The sequence below is a fragment of the Microtus pennsylvanicus genome, chromosome 11 (genome assembly GCF_037038515.1).
Source record: "Microtus pennsylvanicus isolate mMicPen1 chromosome 11, mMicPen1.hap1, whole genome shotgun sequence".
Taxonomy (NCBI): Eukaryota; Metazoa; Chordata; class Mammalia; order Rodentia; family Cricetidae; genus Microtus; species Microtus pennsylvanicus.
In genome coordinates this window covers 9,468,114-9,486,402 of record NC_134589.1, presented here as the reverse complement: position 1 = coordinate 9,486,402, position 18,289 = coordinate 9,468,114, and the positions used below count along the sequence as shown (strand labels likewise).

General features: G+C 50.5%; 1 protein-coding gene and 1 non-coding gene across 5 annotated transcripts; one reads left to right on the top strand and one right to left on the bottom strand.

Moving 5' to 3' along the window:
* Positions 1–130: 130 nt before the first annotated feature.
* Gga3 (golgi associated, gamma adaptin ear containing, ARF binding protein 3) lies at positions 131–18,094 on the top strand. 4 transcript variants are annotated; one of them, XM_075990077.1, is made up of 18 exons: positions 131–249; positions 7,490–7,574; positions 7,671–7,746; positions 10,004–10,102; positions 11,332–11,455; positions 11,721–11,824; positions 12,115–12,195; positions 12,527–12,664; positions 13,108–13,189; positions 13,281–13,397; positions 13,691–13,936; positions 14,254–14,321; positions 14,570–14,672; positions 14,781–14,892; positions 15,112–15,332; positions 15,823–15,992; positions 16,108–16,218; positions 16,458–18,094. In XM_075990077.1, exons 1-18 carry the CDS (start codon positions 210–212, stop codon positions 16,566–16,568), a joined length of 2,088 nt encoding a protein of 695 aa, XP_075846192.1. In that variant the 5' UTR covers positions 131–209; the 3' UTR covers positions 16,569–18,094. The 4 variants fall into 4 exon arrangements, 3 of the variants coding, with proteins under 3 accessions (XP_075846192.1, XP_075846190.1, XP_075846193.1); XR_012912241.1 differs by having other exon boundaries at positions 14,570–14,892; positions 15,888–15,992; XM_075990075.1 differs by having other exon boundaries at positions 135–249; positions 14,570–14,892.
* Positions 2,389–2,495, bottom strand: LOC142832000 (U6 spliceosomal RNA). The gene has a single exon (XR_012907099.1). It is a non-coding gene; the product is annotated as a U6 spliceosomal RNA (small nuclear RNA).
* Positions 18,095–18,289: the final 195 nt, after the last annotated feature.

Below are 18,289 nucleotides of genomic sequence, written 5' to 3'. Positions count from 1 at the left end.
TTTACTCAAGACTGGGTTTTACGTCGGAGTTTCCCTTCGAAGAACAAGCGAGAAAATACGCTCGTTCTCCCGCAATCCGACACAGTCTGGCGCGCCTGCTGGCGGCAGCTTCCAACCCTCTCAGGCCCCCATGCAAGCCCCTCCCCGGACCGGCTCGCGCAGAATCTCGCGAGGTCTGAGGCCGCAGGGCCGGACCGGGCGGCTGCAATATGGCGGAGGCGGAAGGGGAGAGTCTGGAGTCCTGGCTGAGTGAGTATCCGGGGCCGCTTCTGTCTGACCTCCAACCGCGGGCCGCCTTCTCCCCTCACCCTGACATCCTCTCCGCGGAGGCGGCGTGTGGCCATCCACACCTGGCCTCTCCGCGAGCATCGCGCGTTCACACCCCTCGGCGAGCAGGGGCCCTTCCCTGCGGCGCATCCCGCTCGCGACTCCTGCAGCTCGAGGGCTCGCAGGCCCGGGAAAAGCGACAGCCGGGTTCTTGGGGCTGACAGGCGGGTTGGGGAGGTTGCGGGACCTTGTACGCCAAAGCCCCAAGGATGTCAAAGCTCCGGATTTGGGCTGGGCCCTCCGGGAGTGGTGAGTGATGCCAGCCGCACACGCATAGCTGGGAGCGTCAGGATCTGCATACCCGTGGTCCTCAGGCAGGATGCTTGAAGTGAGAATCCTTTTCCAAGAGCGACCCCAGGGAACAGACCACTATATCGAAGGGACACACACACTTACCGAGCCTACCCGCTCTTCAGCGGCGTGAAGCTGTTGAGTCGCTGTATTGCTGTCATTGCTAGTTTATATTGCTGTGACGGAATGAGGTTTCACATTGGCAGGCGGTAGTATGTTTAGTAAGGGCTAACAAGGCTGGTTAATCACGCCTTACCAAGGGTTAATAAGTTAACTTTACTAAGGGCTTAGCCCCCGGGGAGCCTCTTAAACGGAGGCAGAAATTCGGATGCACGCGCACACACAGCCTTGTGTCAAGGTCTTTTACCGACTGCAATCTCCAGCCCTTTGGGTGTGAAGACGTTGCCTCCCAGTTGCCTGGGCGTCCTTAAGAAATACCTTTCAGGAGGTTGAAATTAGGCTTTCAGGGGTGCACATCCCCAAAGAGAAGGAACAGTTCTCCGAGGAGTGCACAGTGCTGGATTACAGACGCTGGTTAAAGTCACCAGCCCAGTGACCGGCGCTCAGGCAGCCCCGGAGCCCCAGCTGTTCTGGGTGCTGAGTGCCTGGCCAGCAAGGGAGTTCAAGTGAGGCAAAGAGTGATACCCTGTCTCCCAAAGGGAAAACACTGGGGTTAGAGTTCATTGTACAGCACCTGGCTGGCCTAGAACCTTCTGTGTAGACCAGGCTGGCCTCAAACTCAAAGAGATCTGCCTGCCTTTGTCTCCCAAGTTCTGGGATTAAAAGTGTGCGCCACCATGCTCAGCTTCCAATCCCATTCCTGAAAGATGAAAATAAATACAATTGTTGACCAAGGATCCTCGCTGGCAAAACAAGTTCTGTCGTCACAATTCAGAGGACATTCTGACTCCACTCACCATTTTCCTAAATCCGTCCAATTGGGTGATGATCAGAGTGGAATCAGTTCACTGTGCATATGGGAATGGGAAAATTGGAATAATTTACGTGACTTAAGCTGAGCTCAGTAGGCTTGATGTGTTTTTTGAGACAGGGCTTCGGGAAGTCCAGGCTGGCCTCAAACATGCTAGAAGCCGAGACTGGCCTCAAACAAACTCTGACTCTGCTGGTCTCCCTCACAACTGCTGCGATTTCATTATGCACCTTCCACAATCCTCATGACTGAGTGGTGTGACTTGTACAAATCCGGTGAACCAGTCCGGACCATCTTAGAGAGGGTTCTTGTCACCCATGGTTTGCGCGAGGTACTGCAGCAGCCTCTCCTTGGTCCACTCTTCATGCTGCTCCCAGGAGAGCAGTTGTAGCGTATTGTTCTCCCAGCGCTGCCAGACCTGCCCACATCCTTCCAGTCTGTCTCTGCTCACTCCCTGCCTCTTCTCAGTGGCCTTTTGGTGCTTTTCCTGCTCGCACACATTGTTCTCATTAACCCCAAAGCCCTGCTCCCTTTGCTCATTTAAATGCTTCAAACCCATCTCGGATTCTTCTTCCTCACAAACCATCTCTTGATGACTTCAACCCTGTCTCAGATCCTGCTTGGCACCTTCAGCTCGTGTTGAGCAAGCCCCTGCCATGTGGAAAATATTATGAGAAGTTTAATTTCACCGGGCAATAGTGGCACATACCTATAATCCTAGCACTGTGAGGCATAGGCAGATCTGTGAATTTGAGGCCAGCCTGGTCTACAGAGCAAGTTCCAGGACAGCCAGAGCTACATAATGAGACCCTGTCTCGGGTGGGGGAAGGTTTATTTTTTAAAATATGGAGCACTTCATGAATTTGCATATCATCCTTTTACAGGGACCACGCTGGTCTTCTCTTTAACATTCCAATTTTAGCATTTGTGCTGCCAAAGTGAGCACAAGAATTACCAAGTTTAAGCAGTTGTCCTGTGGTGGAGCTTAACATGTGCAAGGCACTGGGTTCCATGCCAGCCGCACAAAAACAGAAATAAAGCTAAGCACCTAGGAAATTCAAGTAGCCTTTGCCTTCAGTTCGATGGTATGCTGTCAGAATGGGTAGGAATTGAAGTGGGAGCCATAAGTGCTGAAATGCAGGGTATATAATCAGGGAAAGGGAAGTGGATAATGACCTAAGACAGAAAATGAGAAGACAGCATCAAGCTAGGCTTCAGGTATGGCAAACCGCCCCAAGAATGCTGGGTGGCTATGTATAGAGCACAGAGTAGCAGGTGTAGGCATATAGAGGAAATTAGGACCCAATTCTAAAGTGCCCTGTGAAGTTGTCCTCTGACCTCCTCGTGTGTGCTGTGCTGTCCATGTGCCCCAACTCCGATGCTGTATATCACACAGAATGTGGGAGAAGAAGGGGAAATGGGTTAGAAGAGAAGTGCTCAAAGGAGCAAGGAGTTGGGGAGGGAAGAGAAAGGGATTAGACAAAGACATGGATTAGGACGGTGACTCCAGAAGCCAGGAGGTGGCTCAGCAGTTAAGGGCACTTGCCACCAAGCCGTAGACCTGAGTTTGAGCCCAGGGAACCATATGGTGGACAGAGAGCGCCAGTTTCCACAGGCCGCCATCTAACCTGTACACTGGTGACATGCCACACATCCCCCTCCTGCTCCTTCTCGCATATGCAATAAATAAATATGTAGGGAAATTTTTACAGCAACAACGAAGGCCGGGTGGTGGTGGCACAAACCTTTAATCCCAGCGCTCGGTATGTAGAGGCAGGTGGATCTCTGAGTTTGAGGCTAGCCTGGTCTACAGAGTGAATTCCAGGACAGGATCCAAAGCTACACAGAGAAAGCATGTCTCAGAAAAAAACAAACAAAAAAAGGAAACAACTCCAAGATTGCTAGGAATAGGTAAGGAAAGAGGGAAAGAGAAGAGATCAACAATAGGGTTTGAGACCCAGGCGCTTTTGAATAGTGGCACCGCATATAGAAATAGGGAAGTCAGTAGGAGAAGTGATGGTTCTCAGACTTATTTGTGTATCAAGGAGACATAATTATAGACTTGCTTCTGTGCCAGTTTCCCCTCATGCTCACACAAGCAAGCTTCCTCGGGCCTGCCTGTGTCTTGTACTTCACCTGCACTCCAGTGCACGGTTTTGAGACACGTGAGAGCTTGAAGCATCTCAGACGACTGTGGTGATTATAGCAGTTTGTTTCCTGTGAGTGCCGTTTCTCCTTTGGTTCAAGATGCAGCAGCGCAGGCTGACCTTGACCCCTTCCTTTGCTGTGCTCTTGGGTCTGCTTTTTCTAGTCATTGCTGTGTGCAGCCTGGCTTCGTTGGAGAGGTCAAGCCACGTGGAGCTTGAGTAGTCAAGGCTGCTTGTTTTCATCGCTGTCATCTGACGTCCTGGAGGAGGCGAGGGTAGCGGTACCTAAGCTGCCAAGGGGAGTAGGAAAGCTGGAGGTGTGGCAGCACAGAGAATGAGGCTTCAGCAGAGACCCAAAAGACAAACCTTGAGTCAGAGGGCCTAGATGGGTGGTCAGGGCCAGGTTTGCAGGGAAGAACTCCACTGTGGCCTCTGCTAGATGAGGGATGATGTGGAGTAGGTGGAAGTGGTGGGCACTTGGAAAGCTGGAGTCACCCAGTACCACCCTCAGTGGTGTTTCTAGTTGCCGTGAGCGACAGGTGTGCCTTCTGAGCTGCAGACGCTGGGAAGCTGCGCTGTGTCGGCTCAGGGCATTTGCGCCAGGTGCAGGCAGTCGTCACTGCTCTCGGTGAGAAGGAGGTGGAGTGTTCTGGGAGGCAGCGGTGCTGTAAGAGAGCAGCTTAGGAAGAGTTTCCTTTGCAGATGCCTGTTGTTTGTGAGAGAGGGAAGGTGCTTTTCCCATTGTCCTCAGTATAAGTCTTGTGTCTCTTACAAGCACTGGGCATGGGTCTGGCTTCTCCGTGTTGTATTTTGAGTCCTGTAGCTTCTTGATTTCATGTGAAAGCTTGAAGCATAGCAAAGCCACACTGATGCCTGAGGAGAGCCACACCTGGGCCAGGAGGCCTTGGTGATGACCAGTACTGTCTGGTGGTTGGTGTACTTCTTATCAAATGGACACTGCTGAATAAAATAAGCCCTCTTTGTGCTTGCCATTTGTAAGGTCTTGCTCATTATCTGTCAGGATTGAGAAGAGCCACCTTGGTGGCTCATATCTGTAATCCCAGCCATTGGAAGCAGAAGCAGGAGCATCAGGGGTCAAAATCATCCTTGACTACATAGTGAGTTGGAGCCTAGCCTGCGCTACATGAGACCCTGTTTCGAAACCAGAGCCATGTGTTTTTCCTCTAAGTATAAACTTACAAACTTGTGTGTTCCTGGGGATGGAAGCTAGGACTCCCGTATGCTAGGCCGGCCCTCTACCACCTAGTTGCTCTCAGCTCCTTACTTTTTACTTTGATATGAGTGTATTTGGAATTCTCCTTCTTCACCTTCCCAGGTCCACCGCTGAGACTGCAGGCTGTTTTAGTGGCTTTCCTATTGCCATGGCTAAGACACCATGACCAAAGCACCTTGTAGAAGACAATGTGTAACTTGAGGCTTCCAGTTTCAGAGGGTGATTCTGTGACCATCATGGTGGGGAGCCTGACAACAGGCAGGCAGGCCTGGAACAAGCAGTGGCTGAGAGTTTGTATTTTGAGATACAACCATGACACACAGAGAGCTAAGGAATGGTGTGGGCTTTTCAAACCTCAAAGCCTGCCCCCAGTGACACACCCCCTCCAACAAGGCTGCCACACAGGCCTATTCCATGAGGCCTCACTTTGTAAATAAAATCTTAAGTCACTAGGGTGTTCCTTCTGAAGCCAGACCAGAAGTGCTGTCAGGCAGATCCAGGCCCTGTCCAGGAAAACCTCAGGTGCCCTGTTGTTGGTGGAAAGATGGGTTCTTAGGAGTCAGTCCTCCATCTTACTGGTGATTTGTGGGCTGGGGAATACAGAATCTCTTTGTAACCCAAGCTGCCAGGACTCCTGATCTTCCTGCCTCTGTCTTATGAGAGTTGAGATTGTAGACATCCACTGCTATGCCCAGCCCACCACTGAACTATATCCCCACATCCCCAGCCCTCTTTTCTACCCTTCTCTTTTTTTGGTTTTTTGAGACACAGTTTCTCGGTCTAGCCCTGGCTGTCCCGGCACTCGTTCTGTAGATCAAGCTGGCCTCAAACTCACAGAGATACATCTCTGTGCCTGATTGCTGGGATTCAAGGTGTGCACCACCATGTCCAGCATATTTTTCCTCTTTTTTAAAAAAATTGTGAAACAAACCGGGGAGTGGTGGCACATACCTTTGATCCTAGCACTAGGGAGGCGGAGGCAGGTGGATCTCTGTGAGTCCATAGCCAAAGTGGTCTGCAAAGCCAAGTTCCAGGACAGCCAGAACTACACAGATAAACCCTGTCTGGGGGGAAAAAATTGTCAGGCAGGGTCTTATGTTGCCCAGCTTAACCTTAAATTTACTCTGTAGCCCAGGTTAGCCTTGAATTCCAGACCAGGAGCTTCAACTTCTCATGCAGTTGGGATTACAGGCCTGTACTTTATGTTTTTAAAGATAAGGAAACACAGTGGTGATGCAAGCCTGCAATTTTAACTTGAGATGCCACGGAAGGAAGATCATTGTGAGTTCAAGACCAGCCTGGGCTATAGTATGAGAATCTTAAAAGGGAGTGGTGGTGGAGAGATAGCTCATCTTGCTTACCACGAAGTCTGAGCTTGATTATCACATGAAAAAAGGAGAGACCCATTTCATACAGTTGTCCACTGACTTCCACATTCACAGTATGTGAGACCCATCCATACCACCACCCCCCCCAGGAAAATGTAAAGAAGAAGAAAGCAGCCACATTTAGAACTGAAGTCTAGAAATGTAGGTGGTTAGCTCATGTAATGTTGGAAGGAGTGTCAGTGCAGACTGCAGAGGATTGAGACTGTTTTGAGAAAATGTTCAGCTCATGCTTCCTCTTTTGTCTGAGCCTGAAGCCCTGAATGCAAATAGCAGAATTCAGATCTGCATCAGATCCCATGTCACCACCCTCAGCCAAGCCATCTTTTAGCACAGATGCCAAAGTAGCAAGGAAGGAGGCCAAGCAGGTGTTCCTGGGCTTTACATTTAGTGCTGGAATTGTAGGACTTTTGTAGCCCTCAGAATGCTCTCAGCATTGGCTGTACTTGGTCATTGAGGGCCATTTAAACAGGGTGCTGAATTCTGTTTATGCAAGGGAGGATGGCACAGATGGGTATGTATTTAGTTAGAGCCAAGTGCATTCATAGAGGGTCCTGTGCTACTTCAGAATCTTAAAGCATTGAGAAAGGTTAAGTCTTGAAAGTCTTTGTGAAGGATCTATAGAAAATACTCATTTAAAAAAAATTTTTTGACCTAATTCCATCTGTCTTCAGCTTCTCGGGAGACACTTGTTGGTTGTTGTCCCGCTGAGCACTCAGCTCCGATTAGTAGCAGTAGTTGTGTCGTGAGGCGATGTGTTTAATGAGGGCATCGTCGTTCATGTTTGTCCTTTGCATCCCAGTCTACTCTTACGCACATGAGGCTTTCCTTTCTAGTTATTTATCTTTTTGGTTTTCAAGACAGGGTTTCTCTGTGTAGCTCTGGCTGTCCTGGACTTACTCTGTAGATCAGGCTGGCCTCGAACTCAGAGATCTGCCTGCCTCTGTCTCCTGAGTGCTGGGATTAAAGGTGTGCGTCACTGCCTCCTGGCTGCTTTCTCACTTTTTAATTGCAGATTCCAAAAATATTAGGCAGAAAGCAGGATTTATATTTGTTGGCTGAATAGACTGAGGAGGCCGCCTATGAATTAAACATACTGTGTTTAAGAATTGTGAAGATAGCCTTGTATTGTGAGTTAATCTTGTAATAGTTTTTCTCTGTGTTGTTTCCCAAGATAAAGCTACCAATCCTTCTAACCGCCAGGAAGACTGGGAATATATCATTGGTTTCTGTGATCAGATCAACAAAGAACTTGAAGGGTGAGTCCAGTGAGAGAGGGGACCAAAACCTGCCCAAAGAGGACTGGCCAGACAGCCCTCCATCTGCAGACTGACTGTAGTGTCTTTGTCTACCAGGCCCCAGATCGCTGTCCGACTCCTGGCCCACAAGATCCAGTCTCCACAGGAATGGGAGGCAGTACAGGCCCTCACGGTAGGTCTTTGCTGTCATAGATGAAGACATTGGGTGCTCACTTGCTCAGGTCTTCCCTCATACATGCAGTAGGCCACCGCTGGTAGTGAGGCTCATGCCCAAAGTCCGGTAGAGCGTCACTGATCCAGGTTGGGCATATCTAGAACATGTCAGTCACCTGTCCTACAAGTACTCACACCTCTGGACCCAGCATGGAGGCTGCACAGGTGACCAAGGGATCCCAGAGGCGGGACCTTCAGTCCAGTCCAGGGCTCAGAGAGGACTTGGGTAGTCTTGACACTTAAGAGCAGAGTCAGGCAGACTTTGTGAGTTCAAGGCCAACCTGGTCTACAAAACAAGTCCTTGGCCAACCAGTGCTGCATAGAGAAACCTTGTCTCAAAAAACAACAAAAAAGAGTCAGCCAGCCAAAGAAAAGCCTGGTAGAAACTATTTGTGGATAGCTGAAGATGCTGCCTGTACTAGTGAAGAGGCTGTGCTGAGAGTTTGTTTAACCAGTGAGGGGAGCATTCAGGTATCCTTGCTCCCCAGACAAGGGTCCTTTCTGACCCTGACTTCATTTGGGCCCTGGAGACATAGAAGAGCAGCGGTGTGTAGAGACCCTTGTGCATTGCTCTTCCCGCTCCTCTACAGCGGTGATGGTCAAGGACAGTCAAACAGTCAAGCTCTTTGCTTGGTTGAGTCTTGTTTGTTTGTTTTTTGAGATGTCTCAGTCCTTCTGTCTCCATCTCTGAAGTGTTACTACAACAAGCATGTGCCACTCATGCCTGGTTTCCAGGGAGGCAATTTTGGTCTCGGGACATTTGATAGTGTGTGGGGTACTTTTATTGTTGGGGTAGTGTGATAGTGCTGCTGGCATCTAGAGAGTGGTAGCCAGGGCTGCAGCTAAATGTCCTGAAATGCATAGGACAGAGCAAAGAGTGGCTAGCCTAAAATGTCAGCCAGGTTGCACTTGAGAAACCTTGCTTTAAAGAAACAAATCACTGGAAACTGGGAGAAATGACCCGGTGGTTAAGAGCACTGGCTGATCTTCCAGAGGTCCTGGGTTTAATTCCCAGCACCCACATGGAAACTCATAACCATCTGTAACTCAAGCTTCAGAGCATCCCATGCTGTCTTCTGGCCTCCTCTAGCACTGGACACATGAGGTCAGTCAGTCAGACAAAAACCTATACACATAAAGTAAAATCCTTCCCTATGTATGTATGGTCATTTAAAAAAAATAAAAAAGAGCCGGGCGGCGGTGGCGCACACCTTTAATCCCAGCACTCGGGAGGCAGAGGCAGGCGGATCTCTGTGAGTTTGAGACCAGCCTGGTCTACAAGAGCTAGTTCCAGGACAGGCTCCAAAACCACAGAGAAACCCTGTCTCGAAAAAAAAAAAAAAGAAAGAAACCATTGGACATTTTAGGACATGCTTTTAATTCTAGTGTTTATCATCAAACACTTGATCCCAGCACCCAGTAGACAGGCAGGCAGATCTCAGTGAGTTCCAGACCAGTCTGCCTCAAAACAGGAAAGCATTGACGAAAACCAGGGGGCTGAGGGTGATAGCTCAGTTGGTAAAGTGCTGTGCAAGCGTGAGGACCTGCGCTTGGTCCCTGGAACCTACATAAAAGCCAGATGTGATTCTGGGTAGCAAAGACGGCAGACATTGGCCGGCCGGCCTAGACTAATTGCTAGTCCCAGACCAGTGAGAGTCCCTGTCTCAAAACAAGGTGAACTTATCCAAGGAAAGATGCCCGAGGTTAACCTGGCATACACACACACATGCAGTCATACCTGAACACTGCCACGTGCAAGCTGCATGAGTGATGGGGCCTCAAGCAGAATAGGAACATGCAAACAAAAGGAGGCAAGGGAAATGTCCCATCGTCTAAACGAAAGATGACAGATTGAAACATCTTCTACCCCGTAAAAGGTCAGTTTATGGAAAGGATTCTGGACCCCGAGTCAGAGGTACTTTTTCCTTGGAACTTGGTTTTCCTCCTAAGCTTCCAAGTCAGTATCTTTGTGGAAGGCCTGGCCCCTTCCAGTCTGGCAACAAACTGTCTTGTTGTTTGGGTCTCAGCATCTCCTACTCCTGCCCTTGTGTAGCACTCCCTGCAGAGCATGCGTAGTCAGAAGGAGGGACTGTGTGAGTGGCTCTGCCCAAGGGAGAGCGCACCGTTTCTCATAGGAGTCCTTGACACTGCACGGGCCCAGGGGTCTCCGGTGTCCTAGCTCCCATCACAGACTGCCTCTCTCTGTGTGCCTGCAGGTGCTGGAGGCATGTATGAAGAACTGTGGGAGGAGATTTCATAATGAAGTGGGGAAGTTCCGGTTTTTGAATGAATTAATCAAAGTTGTCTCTCCAAAGGTCAGTTGGTAGCAGTTTTCTCTGTTCTATTCTTTTACTATCCCCTCCCACCTCCCATCTTACTGGCTTTTCTGGTCATTTAACATCCCACAGAGATGGGCTGGAGAGATGGCTCAGAGGTTAAAAGCATTGTCTGCTCTTCCAAAGGTCCTGAGTTCAATTCCCAGCAACCACCTGGTGGCTCACAACCATCTGTAATGGGGTCTGGTGCCCTCTTCTGGCCTTCAGGCATACACACAGACAGAATATTGTATACATAATAAACAAACAAACAAATAAATAAATATTTTTAAAAAACCTAACCGTTTAAAAAAGAAAATCCCACAGAGATGACACCCTGTGTCCTGGTCCCTAGAGGTACCTCTGACTGATGAGTCTGAGGTCTGAGCAGCCTCCTGAGGGACTCCCAGCATAGACTTGGCTTGTGTGTGCAGGGAGAGTGTAGACAGCTAGTACTCTGTGCTCCTAGACTACATCAGGTCAAGTTTTGCTTTTTTGCTCCACTGACCAGGGTCTGTTAGATAGCTCTAGACAGAGGGAATCATTTCTCATGTTGGTGGCATTCTCAGACAGTCCTTCAAGAACTGTGGATATGGGGGCCTGGAGAGATGGCTCAGCAGTAAAGAGCACCGGCTCTTCTTCCAGAGGTCCTGAGTTCAATTCCCAGCAGCCACATGGTGGCTCACAACCATCTATAATGAGATCTGATGCTCTCTTCTGGTGTGCAGACATATAGACAGAGCACTCCTATACTTAAATAAATAAATGTTTAAGGGAAAAAAAAAAGGGAAATGTGGTTATTAGGCTGCAGACATGGCTCAGTGGTCACGCGTACTCGCTACAGTTCTAGAGGGCTCGTGTTCAGATCTCAGCACACACACTGGGTGGCTTGTGAATGCCTGTAATTAATTCTAGCTTCAAGGGCATCTGACACAGACTTCTGGCCTCTAGAGGCCCCAGTGTACATGTAGTGGGCACTCACATATGTAAATAAAAACAAATCTTCACTGCATCCCCCTTTTTTACTGTCTCAGGCAGCTTCTGCATGGAAGCACGGGGATGAGGTCTTGGCCCCTGTTCTGCCTACAGACTCTGTCGCTCCACCCCTGCCCCATCACACTGGGTGTGGTCAAGTAGGCTTGTGAACTGGAGTGAGGGAAGATGCTATGAAGAAAGTGGTCCTTCCCAGCGTCTCCGTTATTAGACTCTCTCACTTCATTCCCTCCTAGTACTTGGGAGACAGGGTGTCTGAGAAGGTGAAGACTAAGGTCATCGAGTTGCTTTTTAGCTGGACACTGGCCTTGCCGGAAGAAGCAAAGATCAAAGATGCCTACCACATGTTGAAGAGACAAGGTGTGTGTTTACCTCTCCATTAACCTCGGGTGGCACTGAGTGCTGCTGGTCAAGGCAAAGAAGAGAAAGGAATGTTGGGGGTCCCAGGGCCCTGCCCTTTCTCTTCCTGTAGAGTGGATTTGTCTTGGGCTCAGCTGGGGTTTTCGTAGGTTGAGATGAGATTAGCCTGCTCTTTTCCCTCTCATCAGAGGGACTTGGGCCTTGGTGTGTGAAGGACAAAGTGACCATTGCCTGAGCACATGCTCTGCCATTTGTGTCTCCTCAGGCATAGTGCAGTCGGACCCCCCCATCCCCATGGACAGAACGCTGATCCCCTCTCCCCCACCTCGTCCCAAAAACCCTGTTTTTGATGATGAGGAGAAATCCAAGGTAAAGTACATCTTAGACCTGGGGTTCTCTTAGATGACCGGTGCCAGTAGCAGGGTGAATGTATGTGTCAGGTGGTGGCTTTTGTTTTGATTTTTTTTTGAGATTGTATCTCACTGTAGCCTAAGCTGACCTTGAACCTGACATCTTTTTGCTCAGTCTCCTGAGTGGTATTGTAGGCTCGAGCCACCCTACCAAACATGAAGTAGGGTCTTGCTTGCTGTTTCTTCTGGTCGGCCCAGTGGGACTGGACACATGCTACCTTCCTTCACTTTAGATGTCTTCTCTTCCAGCTTTTAGCCAAACTACTGAAAAGCAAGAACCCAGACGATCTACAAGAAGCCAACAAACTCATCAAGTCCATGGTGAAGGAAGTGAGTGGGTCCTGGTCCTCTGGGCGTGGGCCAAAGAATCATGTGACCACAAAGCAGAAGCTTCCCCAGAAATCTTAGGCCTGTCTTGTTCACCTTGCACCAGCCCTGAACTGGAGCCTTGTATTTTCTATGGGAGAAAGCAGTAGAGGAGCGGTCGGTGGGAGTAGCACAGGGAGGTGTCACTGTAAAAGAACAGCTCAGGGTCTGTCTGAGGCCTGCAGTTCTAGGAAACACGCTAAGCAGAGCTTAGGGTAAGGAATGAGCCCTGCCTGGTGGTTGAAAGACAAGCTAGATAAACTTGCTTTTTCCTGCACCCTCTTGGCTGAGGCAGGATGAGGCGCGAATCCAGAAAGTGACCAAGCGCCTGCACACGTTGGAGGAAGTTAACAACAATGTCAAGTTGCTCCATGAGATGCTCCTTCACTACAACCAAGAGTTCTCTTCGGAGGCTGACAAAGAGCTCATGAAGGTGAGCCGCTGAGAGCTGGAGCTCGCTGCTCACATTGTCTGCCCAAGCAGGAGCCTGGCGTGGTGCCAACATGCTTGTTTGGGGCTTGTTCGTGGCAGCAGAGGAGTGGAGGAGCAGTGCCCTGTTCTACGCCGCTGACTTAACTCCAGGTGCAAGTGCTTGCCTGTGACTCCAGAGATAATGTCCTCGCTGTCACTCCTCTGCTCTGCCTTGGGGACATGTGGGTGGGAGACTTCCCTGAGATCCGGATGTTGATGTTCCTCAGGCCGTGACTTGTGAGGCACACATCTCATCTACCAACCGAGTGACTTTCAGTTGATACGGATGACTTGGGCAACATTGTTTAGTGGATACTGGCAACACAGAGATGGTCCCAGCTCCACCAGTGACTGACTGATGACTTCCGAGAAGCTCTGTAGTTGATTTTTATGTCTGTCTCTCAGGAGCTGTTTGATCGTTGTGAGAACAAGAGACGGACATTATTTAAACTGGCCAGCGAGACAGAAGACAATGACAACAGCTTGGGTCAGTATGAAAGAGCTCTTGGCAAGGACGTCAAGAATTTGGGTGTGTGTGAAGCTGTCACAGCCCACACAGGAATCTCTTTTTGTTCTAGGGGACATCCTGCAGGCCAGTGACAACCTCTCCAGGGTCATCAGTTCTTACAAAACAATTATTGAAGGGCAGATCATCAATGGTGAAGTGACCACCTCAATCATGCCTGACTCTGAAGGTACATATTATGATTTCCCATTCTGGGACCCTCCAGAACAGCCCAAATCCTGACCACTGAGCCACAAGTAGCAACTCTTAGGGCCTGAGGGGTTCCCAGCCATTTCCAGTGGTCTTTCACTTGCCAGAGGAGGTAGGTATGCATGGAGATTTCTCTGCCTGCTTTTCAGTTTCCCTAGAGGAATTGGGCCAGAGGCTAAAGCCTTGGCGGCTGTGCACAGGGTCCTGCCTCCCGCTACACAGGCACGAGATTCACCCTGAATGTTCTTGTTCCTCTTGTGTCAACCCATCCAGGAAATGACCGCTGCAGTAACCAAGGCACCCTCATCGACCTTGCTGAGTTGGACACCCCCTGCAGCTCATCCCCAGTGTTGGCCCCAGCACCTGCCCCACCCACCTCAGGCATCCCTATCCTCCCTCCACCCCCCCAGACCTCTGGGCCTCCACGAAGCCGTTCGTCCAGCCAGGCTGAGGCTCCCCCAAAGCCTGACAGCACGAGCAATGCCCTCTCATTGCTAGATGAGGAGCTGCTCTGCCTGGGTACGTGCAAGAGTGGCATTAGAGGAAGGAGGGCATGTGCACCAGGCCTTCACCAGTCAGGTTCCGGGGACACTGTGGATTTCAGGGTGAACATGGTGGGCTCTGGTGCAACTCAACTCCTGTCTTCTGGGGGGCCCTTCAGTCTCATGTAAAGGATGGAGGTGGATTTACTTCCCAATCTGGCTATAAGGAATATCCTCCTTACCCATTCATCAAGTAATGCCTCTTATCTTACCAAGTGACCATTCTTGGGAGGGTGGGAGGCTGCAGCCTCAGCTGAGGGTCTCATCTCATTGAGTTTTCTTTTGTGTTCTTAGGCCTTACTGACCCAGCCCCCACTGCTTCCAAAGAGTCGGCTGGAACTAGTCAGTGGCACCTGTTCCAGGTAGAGGCACAGCCATGGTGCATCACTGCTGAAGTGCCCAAGGACCAAAATTCGCTTAGTCTGTGCCTGGCTGCGCTTTGCTAGAGCCAGAGCTAGTGTTTTCTAGAGCTCTGTCCACCATAGCAGGGACATGCTGTCTCTGAGGGTTGTTCCCAACGTTTAGCTCTATAGGTCATGATGGGGTACCTCAGAAGGCTCCGGTGGGTTGTGAACTAGGCCTTTGCTTACCCACTGTTTCTGTTGTACAGAATGAACAGTCATCAGACCTGGATTTCTTCAACCCCAGGCCAGTGTCTGCGGCCTGCTGCCCCTCAGATGGATCCCTGCTCCCTCCCCCAGTTTCTACCTCAAGTACGTCCCAAGCTCCACTGCCTGCTCCCTTCCCAGCTCCTGTGCTCCCAGCCAGTGCACCAGCCCCCAGCACTGGTTCCTTCCTGTTCTCTTCTGGACCTGCCCCAGCCTCGGTTCCAAAGGCTGAGCCCACAGCCCCAGAGTACCACAACTCAGCACTGGGTGACAGCACCTCGCACCGCCTAGATGCCCTTGATCAGCTTCTGGAAGAGGCCAAAGTGTAATGGATGGGAGAAGAGAGGGTGGCTGAGGGTGGAGTGTCATATACAGATCAAAAGGGAGGCTCCAGAGAATGGGGTATGGGAATCCCTTTTGGTACCGTGAATCAGACTGGAAGCTGGTGGCCTGGGGTAGCTAGGAACTGGCCTTGGTTGAGGGGTTGCCTAGCAGTGCTGTCCTGCCCTCTGACTTGTCTTCTGCCCTCCTTCCTTCCCCCCAGGACCTCAGGCTTGGTGAAACCTGTTTCTTGTTTCTCCCATGGGGCCACCGCCTCCCCACTGCTTCCCACCTCTACCCCAGCCAGGCCTCTCCTGCCCTTCTCCACGGGGCCTGGAAGCCCTCTCTTCCAGTCACCAGCCTTCCAGTCTCAAGGCAGCCCTCTGAGGGGACCAGAGCTCTCCCTGGCCAGTGTCCATGTGCCCTTGGAATCAATCAAGCCTAGTAAGTGCTAGAGACAGAAGGTAGGCCTCACGGCCACAGTGCTGGTAGGTGTGTGGTCAGTGGTTCTGTCTATGCAGGGGTCACTTGTAGTCAAGAGTTTACTTGCCTGCTGTCTTCTTCATGAACAGCAAGTGCTCTTAACCACTGAGCTGTCTCCAGCCCGTGTCAGCTTTGTTTTTGTTTTAAATTGTTTTAGTTTTTCGAGAAAGGGTTTCTCTGTTTATAGCCCTGGCCGTCCTGGGTCTCATTCTGTTGACCATGCTGGCCTTGAACTCAGACTGCCTTTGCCTCCCTAATGCTGGGAACAAAGGTGTGTGCCACCACACCCAGCTCTATCTCAGCTTCCCCTAGGGCACTGTAACCTTGAGCTTCTCCAGTACCCCAAGGGGAGCAGTGTTGAGCCTTACTGGCTTCTTCCATCCTGCTGGAGCTCTGCAGTGCCTTGGGCATTCTCCCCTGCCACGCTCACTAAAGTAACGCCTTCTTGCAGGCAGTGCCCTTCCTGTGACAGCCTATGATAAAAATGGCTTCCGCATCCTTTTCCACTTTGCTAAGGAGTGTCCCCCAGGACGGCCTGATGTGCTGGTGGTGGTAGTGTCCATGCTGAATACAGCTCCCTTGCCAGTCAAGAGCATTGTGCTGCAGGCCGCAGTGCCCAAGGTATCCTTGCCTCCCTTATCTTGAACCTACTATGTTGACCTCCTTCCAGTGGCCAGCAGGTAGTCTCTCAGACACCTGGACCATTCTCTTCAAAGGAACTTCTTTTTATCTTCAGTCAATGAAGGTGAAGTTGCAGCCACCCTCGGGGACAGAACTTTCTCCATTTAGTCCTGTGCAGCCACCTGCAGCCATTACCCAGGTTATGCTGCTGGCCAATCCAATGAAGGTAAGCATGGGAGAATCCACAGTGCCCACATGGGGTCCTGCTGCCCCAGATCAGGACACCGGAGTACCACCTCTGAGCATCAGGTCTGAAGTCCTGTAGCAGTAACCCCTTTCTTGTCCCAGGTTAAGGGACTGAGCATGGGTGGTCATGGATGGACAGGTCCATCCCTCAGCAGAGTGAAGAGAGTGGCTTGCAAAGGGACATCCTGGACTGATTCTCACTGCAGCCCTCTGTTACAGGAGAAGGTGCGGCTTCGGTATAAGCTGACCTTTGCTCTTGGAGAGCAGCTGAGCACAGAACTGGGTGAAGTGGACCAGTTTCCGCCTGTGGAACAGTGGGGGAACCTATGACCCAAGCAAGTGCTATCATCTCTACTTGGAAGGCAGGCAACCTGAGAGAGGCTGCGGCTAGGCCGGCTACTGTATACCTTGGACAGTGTTTATAGCTTGGTGTAGACCAGGGTCCTGGACATTTGTCAGGAGCCAAGCTGCTGCTGTGATCATCACTTCTTGGGCCCTAAAAGGACCTGTTTTATCTGCCTGTGTGACTTGAAGTGGCCGTACTGTGTTAAGTGGGGAGTGGCCAGTGGCTGCACTGGCTGCCCTGGGATAGTAGACTCTGGCTGGGCCTGGAGTAGGTTTTCCCTTTTTTTACTGGCATCCCTTGATACCAGGGAGAGGGCTCTGAAGAGCGCCTTTCCAACTTCCTCAAGAACTGCATCTTTATACCCTGACTAGGCATGGCATGGGAGGCTACCTCCCATTGGTGTTCTGTGCTGCTTGGCTAGCAGGCACTGCTGCTGCCTGAACCAAAGTGGGCAGCAGTGGCCCAGAGTGAGAATCTAGAGTACTATAGAGTCTTCACTTGGTTTCGTGCAGGCAGCAGCATCCTAAAGTGGCTACTGAGTGGGTGGTATGCTTGTCCTGACAGTGGCAGGTTGTGTCCTATGGACATCTCAGCAAGACAGGAACACGGTCTGAAAGCCTCTGCTAGGGATAGGAAGGAAAATGGAAGCATGCCAGTGTTTCCCTTCAGAAGCAGGTACTGTGGCTTTCTGGGAAAAGCATACCTCCTGCAGTGGGAATAGGCCATCCTCCTCACTACCTCTTGCTTGGCATGAAATAAACTGCTGTGCTCCCCTTTAAGGGAAGACACACCTCCTGCCACTCCGCATCCTCCTGCTTTGGTCAGTCCCTTTCCCTGCCACATGGAATGTAGTGTGGCACCTGTGGTTGGGCCCAGGAAGTCTCAGGGTCACACACATTGCACTAGACTTTGTCCTTTTGTGCTGCACCAAAACACCCACTTTTCCCCAGCTAGAGGGCACTGTCAGCGACATGTTGGGTCTGAAGTGATGGGGTGAGGGCTGTGTTTGAACTGAATTACCAGACCCTATTGCTGCACAGTACTCTGCCTCCCCTCAGCTAGCATGACCCAGCTGCTCCAGGCTAGACTTTAAGTTTCAAGACAACAGGGAACTCAGCTGCCATAGACGCTGGGGAAGGACAACAATAGAGTCTAATGGGCTCACCTGTTTCCTGCCTGGGAAAAGGAAAGTGGCAAACCATCTCCCATAGTCAGTCTCCTTACTCTGACTAGAGGTCATCTGACCTACGTCCCCACTACCTTCCTTAGATAGCAGGTTTTACAGTTTCCTTAGGACAGGTCAAAAGAACCATTTTTCTGATAGTGGAATAAATCCAGGAGCTTTCCAGAGACTGGTTATCCATGGGATTACTATGTGGATGCACACTTTTATTAACCTTTAACTATTTAAATTATGCGTGTTGCTCACTACTACTGAAGTCACTGCTTTGTGGTCAACAGCTGTACTGCCCTTGTTTTCCTGCATGTGAAATAAAACCATTTTCACCCAGCTTGGTAGCCTTCAATACAGAATACAGTTCATCCTGATGGGAAGGCAATATGTGTGAATCCCAAACGGTTTTCTGAAATCTTTTGTTGAAAGAAGATAGCCAAAGAAGGTAGATGGAGTATTCAGGTCACTGGCTGAGTGGGGTAAGACCTCAGAAACAAAAATGGCCAAGCTTTCCATTTGGGCAGGAAGACT

What these genes read in the sequence shown, in the direction of transcription:
- Gga3 (XM_075990075.1), top strand. Translation starts at nt 210, where the DNA reads ATGGCGGAGGCGGAAGGGGAGAGTCTGGAGTCCTGGCTGA. An exon ending in TCAAAGTTGTCTCTCCAAAG is followed by an intron (nt 10,103 to 11,331) that starts GTCAGTTGGTAG and finishes ATTCCCTCCTAG; the next exon opens with TACTTGGGAGACAGGGTGTC. An exon ending in GTCAGTGGCACCTGTTCCAG is followed by an intron (nt 14,322 to 14,569) that starts GTAGAGGCACAG and finishes TCTGTTGTACAG; the next exon opens with AATGAACAGTCATCAGACCT.